Source organism: Gymnoscopelus microlampas (genome assembly GCF_963454915.1).
Source record: "Gymnoscopelus microlampas genome assembly, chromosome: 22".
Taxonomy (NCBI): Eukaryota; Metazoa; Chordata; class Actinopteri; order Myctophiformes; family Myctophidae; genus Gymnoscopelus; species Gymnoscopelus microlampas.
Window position 1 is genome coordinate 1,121,069 of NC_139959.1, and position 20,787 is coordinate 1,141,855.

The window sequence follows — 20,787 nt, forward strand, 5'->3', positions numbered from 1 at the left end:
AATACTGTCCCTACAAAACAACTTAATGGTTCTGGGGGGGGGGGGGGGGGGGGGCGGGGGGGGCTCGCTGGCCACTTTGGCACTTGGAGTCCAGTGTTTGTTAGATGTCTTATTCTATTGTTGGTCAAATCAAGAGGTGTTGTTATATTCCTCGTTAAGGTTTTGGCCCTCCTCCACTGAGTTCACCCGCATAATCACCCTCCACCCAGGTTAGGGTTAGGGTTTAGGGTTAGGGTTAGGGTTAGAATGTAAGAGTCTCCACCGATTCAACCCCCACACACACACACACACACACACACACACACACACACACACACACACACACACACACACACACACACACACACACACACACACACACACACTATAATATTATAATTTATAGCTGCAAAGTAACTAGTAAAACAAATACATTTAGTGGAGTAAAAAAACAATATGTGGATCCAATATGTAGTGGAGTAGAGGTAAAACCATTGGAAGTTGGGAATACTCAAATAACGCACAAATACCCAACATTGTACATAAGTACAGTACTTAAGTTAATGTACTTAGTTACTTTACACCACTGACACATTGAACCAATATTACACTGGTGACATTGCATGGAGTGAGTTGGGTTTGGTCCTGGAGTGAGTTGGCTATGGTCCTGGAGGGAGTTGGTCTTTGGTCCTGGAGGGAGTTGTCCCAGCCCTGGAGTGAGTTGGGCGAGCCCTGGAGTGAGTTGGGCAAATATTTCTTAAGTCTTCATGGAGTGAGTTGGATTTGGAGTGAGTTGGGCGGTATTCTTCTAAATAACGCACAGTTAAAAACATGGACACAACGATCCAGGTATGAATATTATAGATATTACAGATACAGTGGCCTAAAGTAACTAAGTATATTTACCCAAGTACTGACTTTTTTTTGGGTATGTTTTACTTTACTGGAGTATTTCCAATTTTCAGTACTTTTACTTCTACTCCACATCTTAGCCCTGAAACTAGCTGTAGAATACAACCCGTAGACGTATTCATGATTCTGACGTTTTCAATCTACGAGAGTTGTAGGGTAGATCCCCCATGGAGACATGGACTTTTTGCACTATGGCCCGCAGACACTCCAAACGTGTACAAATTGAAAATAAAGGTGCTTACCCCAAAGCCCCAAATGTTAACTGTCTCTACGCGGTAGTAGTTTAATGTAATAATCCATATATTTCAATAAATAAGTGTTTTAACGCCGTCTGTGGCCGAACGCCATTCTTTCACCCTCGTTTACTTCCTGTTTACATTGAGTGTAATTCCGGGTTTCACCGGATGTGCCCCGTCACTACCCGTCACTACCGCCCATTGGGAACTAACGACAGAATCGGCCACAGACGGCATTAAAACACTTTTTTATTGAAAGATATGGATTATTACATTAAACTACTACCCCGTAGAGACAGTTAACATTTGGGGCTTTGGGGTAAGCACCTTTATTTTCAATTTGTACATGTTTGGAGTATCTGAGGGGCATAGTGCAGAAAGTCCATGTCTCCATGGGGGGTGAACCCTACAACTCTCGTAGATTGAAAACGTCAGAATCATAAATGCGTCTACGAGGGTTGTATTTGTATACTACAGCTAGCCCTGAAACATGACTGTCATACCATAACATACGAGCGTCATGTAAACCATAGCTACTTCACATCTCAGAGGCAGATATTGTACTTTTACTCCACTTCAATTATTTGAAAACTTTAGTTACTAGTTACTTTATAGTTTTTGATTATTATTACAAAACACACATTAACCACTTCAGCCCCTATATACATTTTGGCCATTTGAAAATAGCAGATCTACAAGCTCTACAATGCGAGCTTGTAGATCTGCTATTTTCTAAAGGTTTTTATACATTTGAAAAGTTGTGCAATGGGACATTCTGCATAACGAGTACTTACTTTTACTTTTGCTACTTTAAGTACATTTTGATACCACTTTTGTACCTTTACTTTTAGATTTTGAATTCCGGACAGAGTAATTTACTTTTATTTACTTTTTATTTTCAAGTTTCAATATGTATACACATCTTTTGAAAATAGCAGATCTACAAGCTGTGAGCTTGTAGATCTACCATTTTCAAATAACCAAAATATATATAAAGCTAAAGTGGTTAATGTATGTTTTGTAATACAAATCGAAATCTACAGTAACTAGTAACTAAAGTTTTCTAATAATTGTAGTGGAGTAAAAAGTACAATATTTTCCTCTGAGATCCAGATCCTCTCCAGTACAGTAAAAATACCTCAAAATTGTGCTTAAGTACAGTACTTGAGTAACCCGGGACCCCCAAATTGACACGTATTAGCCCGCTGGCCCTCATTTGGAAAGATACACCAGGGACCCCCATAAGAGTGATTCTAAACCATTTCCATACAAAGGACCCCCAGTTTATACTTTAAAATCTGTATTAATTTAACTCTTGAGAGTGTGCAAATGTTCCATTTTTACACTCAGAGTTACAGACCTGTAAGGGTCCATTTGGTTCCATTTTTACACTCAGAGTTACAGACCTGTAAGGGTCCATTTGGTTCCTTTTTTACACTCAGAGTTACAGACCTGTAAGGGTACATTTGGTTCCATTGTTACACTCGGAGTTACAGACCTGTAAGGGTCTATTTGGTTTCTAATTATCATTTCGCTGGGGACCTCCTGGAACCCCCTCAAGGACCCCTGGGAGTCCCCAAACCTCACCTTGAGAACCACCGCCATAAATGATGTTGAGAATTAGTTCATGAGCTGTGTTCTAAAGATATTTAATAGGTGTAAAAACCTAGATTTGATAAAGTTAAGTGATACAGAGAGATTTTTGAAATAAAATATATTTGCGCTTGCAAAATATTTAGAGAGAGCATCATTGGACACATTTGTGGGTAATAACAATATTTAAAAAACAAAACAAAAATTGTGCTGTTTTCTGTTTCCCAAGAAGTGAATGTGATATTGTTTATTGATATTTTTTGATGTATTATAATGTTTTTCAGGTCAAGGACCCCTTAGCTGAGAGAGAGAGATGAAGCCGAGTGCCGCGCTATGAGCTTATAGATCTGCTAATTTTTTTTTATCGTGAAAACTTGTGCAAATCTTTGAATATATATATATTTTTTCAAATCTTTGCTTCTCGGGGTCCCTGGAACCAAATGTTTTGAGATGGGAGTCCGCGGCCAAATATATATCTAAAAATGTATGTTGCTATATCAGTGGTGCTCCAACTTTTTCATGTCAAGAACCCCAAAAAATATATGTATTTGGCCGCGGACCCAAAGATATTGAAAGATTTGCACAAATTTCATAGCGCTCATAGCGCGGCACTCAGTGAGCTTGTAGACCTGCTATCTTTTGAAAAAATACGTAATTCATTCACTCAATCAGTCACTCAGTCACTCATGAATCCATTCCAGGTTCCAGATACTCCAGCAGCAGCAGCATCCATGTCTTTCCTTCAGCGCTGGCTGTGTTCCGGTTCCAGCGGTTCTCTGTCACTGAGTACAGAGTCAGACCATCAGGTTCCAGTGGCTGTCATCGGACTCCACAGATACCTGTCCCCTCCTCAGCATCAGTGAGTAGGCCTGTCACAATTATTACATCATCGTCCAATCGCAAGTATTTGAGATGATCACAATCATTTTTGCATAATCGTCATAATCTTTTCCATGGTGAAACATGTTCATACATTTTCAAATAAAAAAGCAGAATTAGCTGCTCTACAAGCTTACAACACGTTGTAAGCATGTAGAGCAGCCAGCCCTCTACCCTGTACAATATTTAATTACAAAGCCTAAAAAGGCCAAACAAAATTTGTTTCCAATGTTTGTTCAATGCCAAAAACACAATGACATCAAATTGAAAGGTAGGGTAAGTGATATTATTTGGTGAAAATAAACGTTTTATGTTAACATTGGCTGCCATCTTTTTTTTTTTTTCCTACAGTAGACTGCCAGACTTTTTCAATGAGAAAAAAAAAGTACTTAGGAGCCGAGATACAGAATTTTTAAGTTTTAAGTTACAAGGAAGTGGATGAGAGTCTAAATCTTCGGAAAATCATATCTCCTTGGTCTTTGGATCAAATTATTTTTTTTTTTTAAATGTTATTTTTTGAAAGAACGCAGATCTGCCTTCTTGGCAGTGTCGGGTCTTTTGCGCAAAAGAACGCAGATCTGCGTCCATGGCAGCCAATGTGTTAAAAGGTTGAAGCACTATATTGTGATAGTAATCATTGCTATAGAGTGTTTGTTCAGTAACAGGTGTCCATGTCTCCACAGCACTTTTATCAACAGAAAATACATTTTTAAGTGAGTGACAAAATGTCAGCTAATCAGGAGAGAGTACCCATTTATCAGCTTACGTTTTTTTTTTATTCCAGTTTTGTCTGCTCATTTATTTGTGTCATCACTTGTTTCACTTGTTTAATCTGTATCCTGTCTGAGTTCTCTATCCTGATTGGATAAAATTGGTATCCTGACCTGAAAATGCATTTTCTTTTTAATAAAGAGCTGGAGAGACAGAGAAACTCCTGTTACTGAACAAACACTCTATAGCAATGATTACTATCAGAATATAGAGATGTTTAACACTGTTACTGACAAACACTATATCAATGAGTACTATCAGAATCTAGAGCTATTTAATACTTATTGTAACCAAAGAAAATCACTTACCCTACCTTTTAATCGCAATCATTTGTATGAGAATCAATCATCAACTTAAATGTTTGTAATGGTGACAGCCCTCATCAGCACCAGTCTGACTCCGCCCACACCTCCTATGACATCACGCTGACAGACGGAGCGTGTCGAACCAAATGCCTCCTCCATCACAGCCTGAACGTGCTGGTTCACAGCAACACGCTGCGGAGCGGCTCAGACGTCATCGTCACTGACTGCCGCTTTGTCTACGACGAGAGGAGAGTGGGCCGAGGTCACGTCTGCATCACAAAGGTCACGGTCTGCGCTTCTTCTTCTGTGCTGCCGACCGTGACGGACGTGAACTCCCTGCCTCTGGTGGCGGCCAGAGGGGACGCCCCCCCCGGGGACGCCCCCCCCCCCCCCCCCAAAGAACAACAACAACACAATTATATTGTTAATTATCACAATTATTTGTGTGACAATAATGGTCAACTTAACCCATTAAAACCAGGAAAGCATCTGTGTCATTTTAGATTTTAGCGTTGGCTATTCAAAAATATCAGATATACAAGCTTCTACATCTGCTATTTTTTTCCATTTTTGACAAATGTTGAAAGTGTGAGAACTAGTGATTTAGAAGGCATTTGTAGAATGGGCCTCAGGTCTTTAATGGGTTGTCATCTGTGACAGGCTCTGCAGCATGACACCACGCCCCTTCAGCTGAGCAGGAAGCACTACCTCCCTCTGTGGAACGATGAGGACCCTGAAGGCAGCGTGTGGTGGGGGGCTTCTCATGACGTACCCCCCTCTGATGTGGTGCTGGACGGTGAGATGATGTGAATGGATGGATGAATGGATGGTTGAATGAATGGAGGGAGGGGGGGATGGATGGATGTATTTTGTTTGCTCAGTAACAGTGTTCAATAGCTCTATACTGTGATAGTAATCATTACTATAGAGTGTTTTTTCAGTAACAGTGTTAAATAGCTCTATATTGTGATAGTAATCATTACTATAGAGTGTTTGTTCAGTAACAGTGTTAAATAGCTCTATATTGTGATAGTAATCATTGCTATAGAGTGTTTGTTCAGTAACAGTGTTAAATAGCTCTATATTGTGATAGTAATCATTGCTATAGAGTGTTTGTTCAGTAACCGTGTTAAATAGCTCTATACTGTACTGTGATAGTAATCACTACTATAAAGTGTTTGTTCAGTAACAGTGTTCAATAGCTCTATATTGTGATAGTAATCATTGCTATAGAGTGTTTGTTCAGTAACAGTGTTAAATAGCTCTATACTGTGATAGTAATCATTGCTATAGAGCAGGGATTCTCAAACATCTTTTATTCCACAACCCCATTTTATGGGGGAATTTTATTGGCGACCCCACACTTTATTTATAGTTCAATTCCAAAGTGGAAATAAAGAATATCTTAAAATAAAAGCATATACATTGCTGGCCTTATATGAATATTTATTAAAAAATGAAATTAAAGCTGTGATTCCTGCTGATTTGTAGGCCTATCTTATCAATTAAATGAATGAATAATATTTTAGCGGTCGCGATTCACCCCCCACTTGAGTTTTCTTGAGGCAGCTGAGTCTGCTGACTGAGCAGGAGAACAGGGTTTGATTCCGGCTCGGGCGGAAGTGTTTCTGTACACACATTTGTAAACTGAAGCATATTTAGCCAAAATATGTTGCCAGAACCACCAGAGTTTCTTAATACAGCTCTTGGTTTTATCTTTGGCCACTGACCATGTGTTTTTCTCCGTCCCGGGCGGCTGTTGCTGGTCGGGTTTTCTGTGACTGTGAGCATGACTGCCCCGCCCGCTCGGTAATGTTACCGTACATCGCGATCACGATCCGTAAATTGAACGGTCTGTTGACTCAAATGCCGTTTCGTGGGCTTATTGTGTTTGCTGGCACACAGGCTACAACAGATAACAGGTAACACACACAAGCCCTTGCAAGGGCATGTGCGTGTGCTGTCTTTCCTGTGTTGCTGCTGCTTCTCAGACGGAGCTGTATGTGTGTATGAGGAGTTAAGTGGTCGTCTTTGACGTCCTCTTCACGCTGGTCACGACGAGTCGATGACACCACTTTTTCACCTTTCTTTATAAATAAATAAAAAAAACTTCCCGCCACCCCACTTTGGTTCAAGACCTAAGTCCTAAATATGTATTCAAGAAGTTCAAAAAATGTATGTTGCTATATACTGAACATAGCAACAACAACCCCAAATGGGGTTTCCGTCTTGAAAGGTATAGTTACAAATAGGGGTTCCTGCCCTAAATGGGTTAGTAAGCAGAAAATGCATGGTCAGGTCGGGATACCAATTTTATCCAATCAGGAGAGAGAACTCAGACAGGTCAGGATAGAGGATAAACAAGTTCAATTGGATGTGATGACACAAAGACATGAGCAGACACAATTGGAAGTGGAACTCTATAAAACTGAAGCTGATACATAGGTACTCTTTTCTAATGATTGAATGGCAATCCACCTGAACATTTATTTTCTGTTTTATTAAAGAGGTGGAGAGACATGGAGACTCCTGTTACTGAACAAACACTGGATAGCAATGATTATGATCACAATATAGAGCTATTTAACACTGTTACTGAACCACTCTGTAGCAATGATTACTATCACAATATAGAGCTATTTAACACTGTTACTGAACAAACACTCTATAGCAATGATTACTATCACAATATAGAGCTATTTAACACTGTTACTGAACAAACACTCTATAGTTATGATTACTATCACAATATAGAGCTATTTAACACTGTTACTGAACAAACACTCTATAGCAACACCTCCAAGGCCCTAAAAACAAGGCTCCAAACATCCCAAAACAAACTTGTAAGGCTACTTCTTGGCCTCAATTACAAAACCCATCTAACCCCTGATCATTTTGCTAGGATTGGATGGCTTAGGGTTGAGGACAGAGTACAGCAACTTGCTATGGGCCTGGTCTTCAAGATACACCACAACATTGGGATCCCCCTGTATTTGTCAAAATACTTCCAAAATGTTAATCAAGTCCATGATCATAACACCAGAGGCAGCTCCACAAACCATGTTCAACCCAGATTTGGCACAACAAAGGGAATGAACTCTTTCTCATGCTATTCATCTAAAATGTGGAATGCCCTACCAAAAGGAGTAAAGGAGTGTAAAACCCTACTCACTTTCAAAAATGCCCTAAAGATACACCTTCAGGAGGCTGCAATTCAAAAATGGCCCCTGTCCAAGTCCTAACCTACCCCATGTCCTAACCTAACCTACCCCCCCCCCCCCTCTCTCTTTTTTTTTCTTGTACATATTTTTCACTCTTCATACCAGTAACCTGTAAACTGATTGTATGACATTCTGTATAGTAGTGTGTATATCTGTCTGTCTCTTATATGTCATCATGATTTGTGTGCGTGGGGATCTCATCTTAAACAAGCTACGTGCTTAACTGAGCTATCCAGTTTAGTAGACCTTGTATTGCGAATTTGTACTTCCATGTACTGTTATGTACTGTCATGTACTGTTCTCATGTCTTACTAAATAAAGTACATCAATCAATCAAGCAATGATTATGATCACAATATAGAGCTATTTAACACTGTTACTGAACAAACACTATAGCAATGATTACTATCACAATATAGAGCTATTTAACACTGTTACTGAACAAACACTCTATAGTAATGATTACTATCACAATATAGAGCTATTTAACACTGTTACTGAACAAACAAAGTTGGATCTGCTACTTCTAATGTCTCATACAGCGTCACAATCTTTTGTGTGACGCTGTATGATCAAGTAGGGTGTTAATTTACGAAACAACACAAACAATGTTGTTGAAATATGGAGAATGGAGATAAGAGGTTTCTTCATGACAGTTTTTCAGAAAACTGTTTTAGAACCAGGTCTTACCCTGCGTTTTAACAGCGGGCAACTCTGGGCGACGTCGCCCAAAAAGATAATGAAAGTCTATGAGAGCCGGCGATCGGGCGAAGTGGGCGGGGGGGCGATGAAAGATGGATTTTCTTTATCTTTTTGGGCGATATCGCCCGGCATCGCCCAGAGTTGCCCGCTTTTAAAACGCACCGTTAGGGTGCGGTCCCACCGCACTTTTATTTTACCTCTTGGGCGGAATCTGCCAATGCTTTGTCAATGTAAATGTGTGGATTCACGCAAGAGCGCATCTTTCCGCCTGTCGCGCAGACCTTTCATTCAACCTTTATTTATTTTCTCTGGGATACATTGAGGGCAGAGCCCTCATTTTCAATGATGCCGAGATTACAGAAGCATATACAACAGTGTAAATGATAATGATAAATAAAAAACAACAGGATAAACAAGTTATGTATGTGAAAAAAACCCAGAATAAAACAGTAATAAAGACATTAAAACAGTGACAATCTAAAACAACAAGATTAGCTAGCAAGTTTTTTAATTGATCCAGTGAGACCATGGAATCCATTTTTAAAGTGCGTTGTAATTCGTTCCAAGTGAAGGGAGCGCTAAACCTGAAAGCTGTTTTGCCTAGCTCGGTGTTGGCCTTGGGGACCAGTAATGGGATGTATTCCTGAGAGCGTGTGTGATGGGTGGAAGTATTTGGTTTTAACAGTGATGAAATATATGTTGGTGATGTATTTAATAGAGCTTTATAAATATATATGTACCAATGATGGTCTGGTCTCATGGAGAGAGAGGGCCATCCAACTGTAGTGTATAAAGTGCAATGATGTGTGTTGTATGGATCACCTGTGATGAACCTGAGTGCAGAGTGGTAGATGGCATCTAGGGGCTTAAGGGTGGTGGCAGCAGCATATCTATAAATGATGTCCCCATAATAATACCTTGTGTTTATCCGCTCTACACGACTTGTCCATTTGAAGCATATACGTAACTGCTGGAGGCAGGAGCTGCTTTTCCCCCTCTGTCCAATCGGACAGAGGCGGACCGTCCCAAGACTCAGGAAGCAACATGGTGCTCAAGGCAGAAGGAACTGCGGGCTACGGGGAGGGTCCTGAAAGTGAGTGACAGGTGGGTCACTCCCGTTTTTGAGAATCTGCTGGCTGCAAAAAACTGCGGCCGCGTACAACCTGCGTTTAACAGCAGCCAACCATGTTTTGGTGGGAGCGCGCCCTTAATGGGCTAACCAAAAAATATCACTTTACCCTACCTTTGCACTTCCACTGTGATGTACTGTGTTTTTTTTGGGGAAATCCTCATTGTCGTGTTTTGTTTTTGTGATTTTCCTTCAACAGTGTCTAAGATCATCCTGGTGAGTGAGCTAGAGTCCTGTGCAGGATACCAGCGCAAACTACCTCCTCTTCTCGTCAGAATCCTACAGAAATCCAGACTGCGCTACTATGGAAAGTCTGGACACAAGATCACTTACCCTTATCAGGTGAGGTGCACAACATCCAAGAGCATTTCATTTCAACCCATTAACCTTTTAAGACCGGGAACGTATCTGTGTGTAATTGCGACCGTAGGTCGCACTTACTATAGAAACTGCTCCAGGTGTCCGTCCTGTCCGTCCGTCACTCCGTCACACACGTCCGTCACACTTTTGCCCTGCTCATATCTCCGCACCCGTTGCCCCGATCCATGCCAGATTTTGCACACACACTCCTTACCTGCCAAACTACACCCTCCAAGGACCCCCGGAGCTCCAGGGACCCCCAGCGGCCTCGGGGACCCCCAAGTGTAAAAAATGAGCACATGTGGACAAATTGCCAAATGACCACCCCAACGGGGCTGCTCACGGGGCATTCCCGGGGACCACCCACTCCTGGTGCTCCAGAACGGATGCAAAAGTGGTGGCGCCCCCAGTGGAGGACCCCCTGCCACTGCAGCTCACATAAAATGCCGTAACTCACACGTTTTCTGCCCACATAAACGCCACCATGTCACAGCTAACCCCACATTTAGACCACCAAACAAAACTATACATTGCGCACACAACTAGGAACCAATCGCCGTTACAGCCCTCTTCTGTATACATGTGACCTACGGTCGCTTATCTCCCGATTAGGGAGTCTTACTGGTTTTTAGGCTATTCCTTTGGCTATTCAAAAATAGCAGATATACAAGCTCATAGCGCGGCACCGAGTGCCGCGCTATGAGCTTGTAGATCTTGCTATTTTTGAAAAACTACACCAAACCTCTTTGCGGAAAATAGCCGATCTACAAGCTCACACATAGATCGCCTGTTTTTGGTTAATGTTCCACACCAGAGTAGGGATGCTAGGGTTCATGTTGTTAATGTAAAAAAAAAAGAAGGCTGCCCCCCTGTAGTAACTCTGTGGACCCCCTAGGCTTAGGGACCCTGGACCCCCTGTTGAAGACCCACGATTTATGTGATCAGTTGCCAAAAGACTCAGTATTAGGCCTATGTTGTATGGAGCATTTGGATTTCACTTTGTGTTTTTTTTTATTATTATTTTATTTGTATTGTATTGTTTTATATCATATTATATTACCAAGACAAGTCCCTAAGTATTAGGGTATAGTCCTATAACTGTATACAGTATCTGTATATATAATTTTTTTATTGTTGTCATTCATCATTTTATTTTCTCGCTTAACATTTTTTTTCTTCTTCCTTATAGGTAGCACAATATGTGGGACAAGTCCCAACAACATGTTTGGCTGCTTGTACCTTTTATAAGTCAGTGACAAAATAAAATAAGTTGTTGAATGTTTGAATTGCAGGCGTACTTTGAGGTTGCAGACCAGAGTGGCATAATGTCTCTGGTTCTGTGGAATGAACTTTGTCCAGAGTGGTACCAGAGACTGGGTGTCGGGACGGTGCTCTACCTGCAGGGCTACACCCTGAAGGAGAGCTACTCCAAGAGGTCCAGGCCTCAGATGCAGCATCACAGAATGAAGATATTTCACTCAGTAGGTACGTTGGCCCTCATTTATCAATGCGGTGCAGACCAAATAATGGGCGTACGGCGAGATCACCGCACCTTTCGGCATTTATCAGTATATCCTGACGTGGGCTTCATCCTACCGTAGGCTGAAATCTCACGTCTGGTCGGGACCAGTTGTTGACTTTGGCTGCGCCCATTTATTCCATTCTAGACCTGCGGAGCAGCATTGTCTGACTGTCTGACAGGCATCTAGACACATAATCCACTCCTAAATGTATATCTACACTAATAAATAATCCCTGTGAAAATATAACATTTTATAAAGTAATTTAAACAAACTGCTTTTGCTTTAACAGTCATTCAGATAAGATTGTAGATCTCGCTGCATTGAAAATAGCAGATATACAAGCTCACAAGCCAGCGTCGCATCGCGACGCGTTGTGAGCTTGTAGATCTGCTATTTTCAAAATATACAGCGCTTCTGCGAGGGCACTCTCGGGACGGGAGTTTAGACTGGTGCAGCGGCGCTGCTGTTATATTTTCATGGCCACCGGGAGATCAGACATTTAACCCATGGTCCAACACACACCATCCTTCATTCATTAATGTTCTCTCCAGGCTATCTCTCATTAATGCGGCGCGGGACGGGACTCGCCCGTCCGACGGTCCGAGTCTCACTGGGAAATGGGAATAGCCTAGGCCTACATGACGGCTTTATTTTAGTGTAACTCAAATGCGCACTGCTCGGTATGGGTTAAATAAATTAATATACGAACGTATTCCATTCATGGCGATGTGATTGGACAAAGATTGTACCTCTACGGTACGGATTACATGAGCTGGGCGGGCGTGTGTGTGTGTGTGTGTGTGTGTGTGTGTGTGTGTGTGTGTGTGTGTGTGTGTGTGTGTGTGAGAGAGAGAGAGAGGGGCGGGTGCGTGCGTGGCGAGGCGATCGGGGGAAAACTATTGGCTTTTCATGTCATTGGTCGTATTCTGGTTCTTCATCATGTCGTAAAATCGGGCCGTTTTGAGAATATTTAAGGGCGTGTTATTTAAATGACGCTCGTTTTCAGACGTGAGATTTATCAAAGCTCCGACCTGATGTACGTTAGGATCGGCTGTATAGGATCCTTTGATACATGTGACTGGGACGTTGTTGTACGGCCGAATATATGGAAAAATATACGCTGGTTTATACGCTGCGTTGATAAATGAGGGCCACTTATGTCCAGTGTTAATTTTGACAGCAATCTTTTGAAATCTGGTATCATCACACAATACAAGATAATCTTTCAAGATTCTCTTATCAGATTATCTTAAACATGCACACACTACACGATTGAAAAAATCGGGGGCATCTCACACTGCAAGATTCTATCCAGATTCTCGGGCTTGCCCGAACACAGCGATAATAAATAATATTACAACACTATATAATATATTATATTAGTAGCCTATATTATTTTGATATTGAATAAAGTTACACATTCAAATCCGTACATTTTCATATACATTTTCATATTTAAAGTTTTTTATGAGCATGCCATACACTGACTGGCGATTGTGGAGAATCGATTCAGTGTGTTTTTTTCGGACAGCCAGCTGCGCTCCTGAGCTGCGCCTCGCCTCGCAACACACACACACACACACACACACACACACACACACACACACACACACACACACACACACACACACACACGGTGCATTGCGTCAGAGCAGATCTACAAGCTCACAACGCGTCTCATATGATCCACGGCACTTGTGGTCTTGTGAATCGCATAATGTTAACCACTCGACACCATTGTGCGGCGAAAAATAATCCTGGCTGTCACAGAGACTTCCCTTGCAACATTTTGCAAAATCCATGGATTTAAGAACTATGAAGGGTGCACCAACATTAAAGGCTTTTTTTCTGAGGCATTAGATGGCGAGCCAGATAATGAAAGGCTAATTTAAGAAATTGATAGTTAAAACATTTACTGGAATAGCACAATACTGGTTAAGACAGAACGCCTTATATTGGCCTTCATTTGTTACACTCTCACACAGAATGAATCAAAATGTAAGCTATTGGGTTGCATAATAATGTGTAAACGGGCTGTTTTTCCCCCTTTCCATTTGTGAACAGTAATACAGTTATTATGGACTGACCATGTAGCAAAGCCGACCTCATTATAATTATTATCATTCAATAATTTGAATGATTTTACTTTTATTCTCATTATTATTCCCCCCTTCTGCCAGACGTAGGCTACAACCTGCTTCATCGTAGGATCGCTTTGCAGATCTACCAGCTCACACCGCCGCACAGATTGAATATATTCGGGGCACAACACCGTTGTACGTCGAAGCATAAATTGTTTGTTTCTGGATGGATTGTGCTCTGTACTTGTGCAGCAGCAGAGAGACAGACTGCTTGAGATCGCTAAACATTAATCTGCTACTAGTTAACAAGAGAAATGACACACTATCCAAAAGTATAAAGAGGATATGTATGTGACAGTGCTAAAAGCAGGGTTTTTAGCGGTGCCAACCGCTCTACACTTGACTTTGTCCGTATGTCCGTCCGTCCGTCCGTCCGTCCGGCCGTCCGTCCGTCCGGATGAGCACGGGATGAGCACGGCAAAGAAGAAACACATACAAACACACACGCACACACACACACACACGAACTTGGAGATTGCCTATGCCATCTCTCCTCTCATTGGCCACACGTGCCACTGGTTATCAAAGAGGGGTCCAGGGACCCCCAGCGTATGTTATGTCCGTCCGGCCGTATGAGCACGGGATTTTAAACAGCTCTAACTCCAGTCTCCAGCATGCCACCAAGTCCCAATTTAGTATGTGGACTTAGACCACCAATAGGGACGCGCATGAATTGCTGAAGCCCCGCCCCCTCTGTCCAGGGACCCCCAGCGTATGTTATGTCCGTCCGCCCGTATGAGCACGGGATGAGCACGGGATTTTAAACAGCTATAACTCCAGTTTCCAGCATGCCACCAAGTCCACATTTAATATGTGCACTTAGACCACCAATAGGGACGAGCATGAATTGCTGAAGCCCCGCCCCCTCTGTCTTCCCATTGGCTGGCCTTTAAACAGCCATAACTCAAGTTCGCAGCATGCTACGGAGTACAAATTTTGCGCATGGACTAAAACCACCAATAGGGACGAACTGTAATTACTTAAGCCCCGCCCCCTCTGTCTGCCCATTGGCTGGGCTTTAAACAGCCATTGTTCCAGTTTGCAGCATGCTACCAAGTACAAATTTGGTAAGTGGACTCAGACCACCAATAGGGACGAACTGAAATGAGTTAAGCCCCGCCCCAAAGGCACCGCTTCCTTCACACAGGGTGTGATTTTTAAAGATGAATATGGACAGCAAACGATGTGTTTATCTTACCTGGTGTCATCAATGCAAAGCTGTTGTGTTAGCAAGCCAAGGAGTATAATTTTAAACGGCACCACAAGATGAAGCATGGAATGGTACCAGGCAAGTCATATAAAAGTTTAATAAGCATCTTTCAGGTGGGGATAGATTATCTATGGACATTATAGCTATACTAGCCTATATGTAGGACTGTCAGTTCAATATTGTAAAATGAAAAAAATAAAATCATTATTAGAATCATTTATTTTAATATAAAAAATGGATCCAACGCAGCTGCACCTGATTGTCCATCCTACATAAACAACGTGTGTGCGCGCGTGCGTCGTATTTCTCTCTGTCCGACCCCCGCTGCAGGTGTTCCATACAGTAACGATCCAGAAAAATATCAAACATGTTTGAAAATGGCCTGAGCGGCCCCGACCGTCCTTTGAGCAACTCGGGAGGGTTCAGATTGGATCTTTGAACCCCCACACTAGACGATATTTATGCCCGAGATTCGCCCCCGATCTTAGGTAGGGTACGCCCGATTATCGCGTAGTGTAAGCATAGTGTAGTCATATTTTAGTCATCTGAAAAGTTTTAGTCTAGTTTTAGTCGACTAAATATCATAAAACGTTTGTAGACTAAATCTACAGTTGATTTTGTCGACTAAAATGTATTTTGGCAGGCCTTGATGGCGTCGTAATGGCAGATTTTACACTTGGCTGCATGGTGAAAATAGCCGCTCTACAAGCTCGTAGCTTGTAGATCTGCTATTTTCAGAGCACAACACCCGAGCGCAACCAAACTTACTTACTTACGTCTTTTAGTTCTACTGGATCTCTTCTCCACTAGTCCTAACATTTTAGTCTAATTTTTATTTGTTGACGAAATTGTCAGTATATTTAGTCTTAGTTTTAGTCATCATAGCTTAGTTTTTATTTAGTTTTTGTCAGTGAAAAAAGGGAGTCGGCGAACATTTTTCGACATAGTTTTAGTCGATGAAAGTAACACTGGTTACAATATGTCATCGCACAGATTGAAGATATTTCACTCAGTAGGTATGTTATGTCACTGGTTCCCAAACCTTTTAGCTCGAGACCCAAAAGACAAATTAGACGTTTGCCCGGGACGCAAACTAGTGAAAATAGCAGATCTGCAAGCTTGCAACACGCCGCTTCGCGAAAAAATTGTGATTTTTTCTCTTGACATTTTTTTTTTCACTTTTGAAATAATATATATTTATACAATATATATGGGAATAAAAAAGAGGAAATGTACTCGCTTGGTCCGTGACCCAAACATGAGTCCCAGCCCACTGTTTCGGAAATAATACTGTATGCATTATGTCATCACATAATGAGGATATTTCACTCAGTGGTTATAATCTATAATAATATAATAATATTATAATAATATAATAATCATATTTGAACTGGGGACCTCCCATCCTGACAAGCACTTGGAATTGTAGCAGTTGAGGCATTACATTTAGTTTGACTTGATTCCGCAGATAAATATTGTGATACAAGCTCACAACAACTCTTCTTTCTTATATTTTTTGACAATTTGGCCAATGTTTGACCAGTTCTTATAGTATAGTATGTTGATTACTTTTGATGCAGTATTGGTCTTTTTGCATTTATTTCCTTTTCTTTTCTTTGTTTTAGGTATTAAAAAGGTCTTATAAGTCCTTAAATTGTCACTTTACTGTCATCTGGGGACCCCCCCCAAAATGATGTGGGGGGTCATGACCCACGGGTTGAGAACCACTGTGTTATGTCACTGACAGGCTTTCACTCCTGTGTCGACTGAAACTGCGACGAAAAATGTTATTCAGCTACCCTTTCACCACTGACTAAAACTAAATATACTGACAATTTCTTTAAAAAAATGTTAGGGAGGGACTGCTGGAGAAGAGATCCAGTAGAACTAAGACAAGTCATTTTATGCTTTGCTGCGTGCAGTTGTCGCTCTCCGAAAATGTGATGTTATGGAAAAATACCCTTAACGGGGTTGTGAGGAGGGCTAGAAGATTGTGAGGGTACAATTCAGCTGTCATATACATGACCATCAGGTGCTTAAGAAAGCATCAACTATTAAAGTGGACAGCTCTCACCCCCTAGATCCTGAATATGAATTATTGCCTTCCGGCCAAAGGTTAAAGACCCCTGCAACTAAAAACAATAGCTTCCATTCGTGCCATCAATAATGGCAGCAGGAGGAGGTAGTTATTCGTAGCTATTATTATCTGGATCTTGTGATCATGTCTATGTCTATGTGTCTATAATGTGTTGTGTATGTATGTTTACTGTGTCTTGGAGTTTCTTATCATTATCTGCTGTAACATAAATTGCCCAGTTTGGGACATAATAAACTTGAACTTGAAACTAGCCAATCTACAACCTTTCTGAGTTTGTAGATCGGCCATTTTCGGCACACAGCTACTGTTAGTATAAATCAGGCATTACGGGCCGTCAACATATTTTTTAGTTGACTAAATCAACTGTAGATTCAGTCGACTAAAATCTTATGATATTCTCTTGTGACATAACAGTAGGTTCTTGTCCCCCACCCCCCTTCCCACCACCCTAATGTAATATATTTGTGTGTGGCAGAGATTGGCTTGAACCCTTGGAGTCCAGCTGCAGCCATTACTGTCGTCCCACCCAAATGTGTTCCGTCTCAGTGGGGACTTCCTGAGGTCTCCTACCAGTTTACCTGCAGGTAAAGATGAGTCCCTCTCATCCCATTATAGCCTGTTCTAGAGCAGTGGTTCTCAATGTGTGGGTCGGGACCCCCAGGGGGTCGCAATGCGAGGCGTTGTGAGCTTGTAGATCATCTATTTTATATTTTATCTGTGGAACCGAGTCAAAACAAAACGTAATGCTTCAACTCCTACTATGCCAAGTAGGGGGGTCCCCAGTTCAAATATGATTATTTTTGGGGGGTCACTCACGGCCTGAAAAGGTTGAGAACAACTGTTCTAGACTAGAGGGTAGCACGGGTCCCAAAAAAATGTACCCGATCCAAAACAGACCTGTGTTTACAGGCACAGAGAACATTTTCGCTGAATTTCTTATACCGTCCGTTCCCGCAGATAATGACATTATGACCACAGACGTGCTCCACACAGATGACGTTCCAACTGCATCTTCCCGGTGGCTTTTGTGTTCGTTTGACCTCGCTAAAGAAAACCTCCATGGTGTTCAGCAGTGCAGTGCGCTTGAGATTGACTGCTGTTTCAATCGGCTGTAAACGTTAAACTTGGCTCGTTCAATTTGCGAGAACAGACAATATGGATTCTGGAGCGTATAATTACAATGCACATCTCATTTTAAAACCGTTGCTTAAAGAGTTTAATAATTATAATAATAATATTTTTTTTAAAGCTGGTCGTCGAGTACTCACAGGTCCATCTATTTCAGATGGACCGACCAAGATCCGTGGCAATTGAAACCGATCCGACCGGTGCCCGAGGGACAAGTCAATATTTTGGACCCGGCTCTTTTCTCAGTTCGGGGCTCAGGTTTTGGGTTCCGGGCAGACCCGTGCTAGCCTCTTATCATGTTCTATCATCTATTCCTTTGCAAGCATTGCAATGCAGTTTGTCACAAAACGTTGTGACATACTGAAATCAAATACAATTATCTCATGCTGGGGACATTGAAGTTTAGGTCTTGAAGAGCAGGTGGAATGCACTGTGAAATGCTCTCCCATACCACCTGAGAGCGCCGCACTCTGTTGATTCATTTAAAGGGATAGTTCATAGGAGAGTATGTGTGCCGGAACCGCTGCCGGTCATCAAATTATTGGCTTGGAGTGTGACAAAAACAAAAATATCCATGAATTTAAGTGTCCATGGGGTGACTAATCGAAAAATAATAATAATAATCGAAAGTTATTTAGGGGTGAACTATCCCTTTGAGAGACGCAATTTTCTTTTTAGCTACACTGGTAGGCTTTATGCCCTCATGTTTTTAATGTGTTGTTTCTGTGTTCTTTTAACAGTGGTGAGATGTTTTTTTGCAAATGTTTATTATAGCTTTTTGAGATTTGTCCAAATGTGAAGTGCATTATAAATACAATGTATTACTATTACATTAACCCATTAAAACCGGAAAGCATCTGTGTCATTTTAGATTTTAGCGTTAGCTATTCAAAAATAGCAGATCTACAAGCTTGTACATCTGCTATTTTAGAACATTTTTGAAAAATCGCTAAAGTGTTTCGTTTGAGAACTACTGGTTTAGAAGGCATTGGTAGAATCGGCCTCAGTCTTAATGGTGTGTGTGTGTGTGTGTGTGTGTGTGTGTGTGTGTGTGTGTGTGTGTGTGTGTGTGTGTGTGTGCGCGCTCCTTCCAGGTCACACTTGGACAGTGTGACCGGCGGCTCCGCCTGTGATGTCATCGGTCTGGTGACGTTTGTAAGTCGTGTTGAGAGAGTGAAGGAAACCTGTAAGACTAAAGGGAACGAGGGTAAGAGCTGTGTTCATGTTTACATCCCTTTATCAGGGGGTCCTCAGAGTTACTACAGGGGGGGCCGCCAAATCTTTGTGTGATAGGAACCTGTTTGTGATAGGAACCTGTTTGTTTTTAACACCTGAGGCTGATTCTACAAATGTCTTCTAAATCAGTGGTTCTCAAACCTTTTTCGTGCCAAGGACCTCCAAAATGATACCACAGAAGATTTGTGTAAAAAAAAATGCAAAATAATATGAGCTTGTATATCTGCTATTCTTGAATAGCCAAAGAAATCTAAAAATTACACAGAGTCTAAATGGATTATATGTTGTGTCTTTGTTTAGGTCCAGACAAATACTGGACGTATCGTTGGGTCCATGCGGTGGACGGCACATCCAAGCATCCCTTCATCTTGCAGCTGTTCTCCCCCTCTCGCCCAGATGTTTTCAACGCCGTCTGTCCCAGTATGAAACGTTGACCTCACATAATATGTTATAGGGCATAGCAGTGGTGGCCATTTTGTGGTTCTACCGATAGAAAGACCATTGATTCTTCCCATAGAGATTTCCGAACATATTTATATTAATTATTTTAAGCCTGGAATCGAGCCATCCAGGCTCCTGGTGAATCATGACCATAAAACATTTGATTCTGTGTCAAAACAGTGTTCATTATGCAGAAATGTCCCCATTTCCCAAGTTTTCAAAATGTATAAAAAAAATCTGTTATCTGTTAATGTTAATTTATGTTTTGTAATAACAATGCCAATCTGCAAAGTAACTAGTAACTAAAGTTGTCAAATAATTGTAGTGGAGTAAAAAGTACAATATTTGATGTAGTGGAGTATAGGTGAAACTATTGAAAATTGGAAATAGTCCAGTAAAGTAAAAAAAAATGTAAAAAATGTAACATTGACCTGACCTCACATCATATGTTATAGTCAGTGTAATGATAATGCCGAGGCTGCCAGGTGTGGACATAGAAAGCAAAGCAATTTGTTTTTCTTTACTTCACATAACCAAATGGACCCTTGGCTTAGCGCGAAAGACCCCCCCTTTCCTTTCAGAAGGAACACAGATCTCCTAAGGATGCATGCTTTGAGATAAGGAGAAACCTTTATTGCTCAATGGAATGTCGTCAGAGACACACGTCCTACTTGGGTGTCTCTCTCTCTCTCTCTCTCTCTCTCTCTATCCGGCATCCTTTAAGAGATAAGAATGAAACCGGAGACTTTTATGACATGTAAGCATGTCTTGCTTTTCTGCCCCAATATCACACACACAGACTAACTGAACAAGACCATGAGCAACAAGAACTTTGAATAAATTGGCTTATGTATTATGTTCTGTGACTTCAAAATATATATTTATTGTCCTGTATTATGACTACAACAATAATATGGTGTTTT

The 20,787-nt window shown here is 41.4% G+C and overlaps 1 protein-coding gene across 1 annotated transcript in view; it reads left to right on the forward strand.

The window, feature by feature from the left end:
- Positions 1–809: 809 nt before the first annotated feature.
- Positions 810–20,787, forward strand: part of LOC311039071 (RPA-related protein RADX-like) — a gene marked incomplete at its 3' end in the record, with an annotated part of 46,182 nt that continues 26,204 nt past the window's right edge. The window contains exons 1-9 of the mRNA XM_084048713.1: positions 810–828; positions 3,422–3,579; positions 4,747–5,020; positions 5,336–5,471; positions 9,927–10,069; positions 11,380–11,572; positions 17,535–17,643; positions 19,282–19,394; positions 19,724–19,843. Of these exons, the coding sequence (XP_083904839.1) occupies positions 811–828; positions 3,422–3,579; positions 4,747–5,020; positions 5,336–5,471; positions 9,927–10,069; positions 11,380–11,572; positions 17,535–17,643; positions 19,282–19,394; positions 19,724–19,843 (1,264 nt within the window). The 5' untranslated portion in view covers position 810. The remainder of the gene's footprint in view (positions 829–3,421; positions 3,580–4,746; positions 5,021–5,335; positions 5,472–9,926; positions 10,070–11,379; positions 11,573–17,534; positions 17,644–19,281; positions 19,395–19,723; positions 19,844–20,787) is intronic.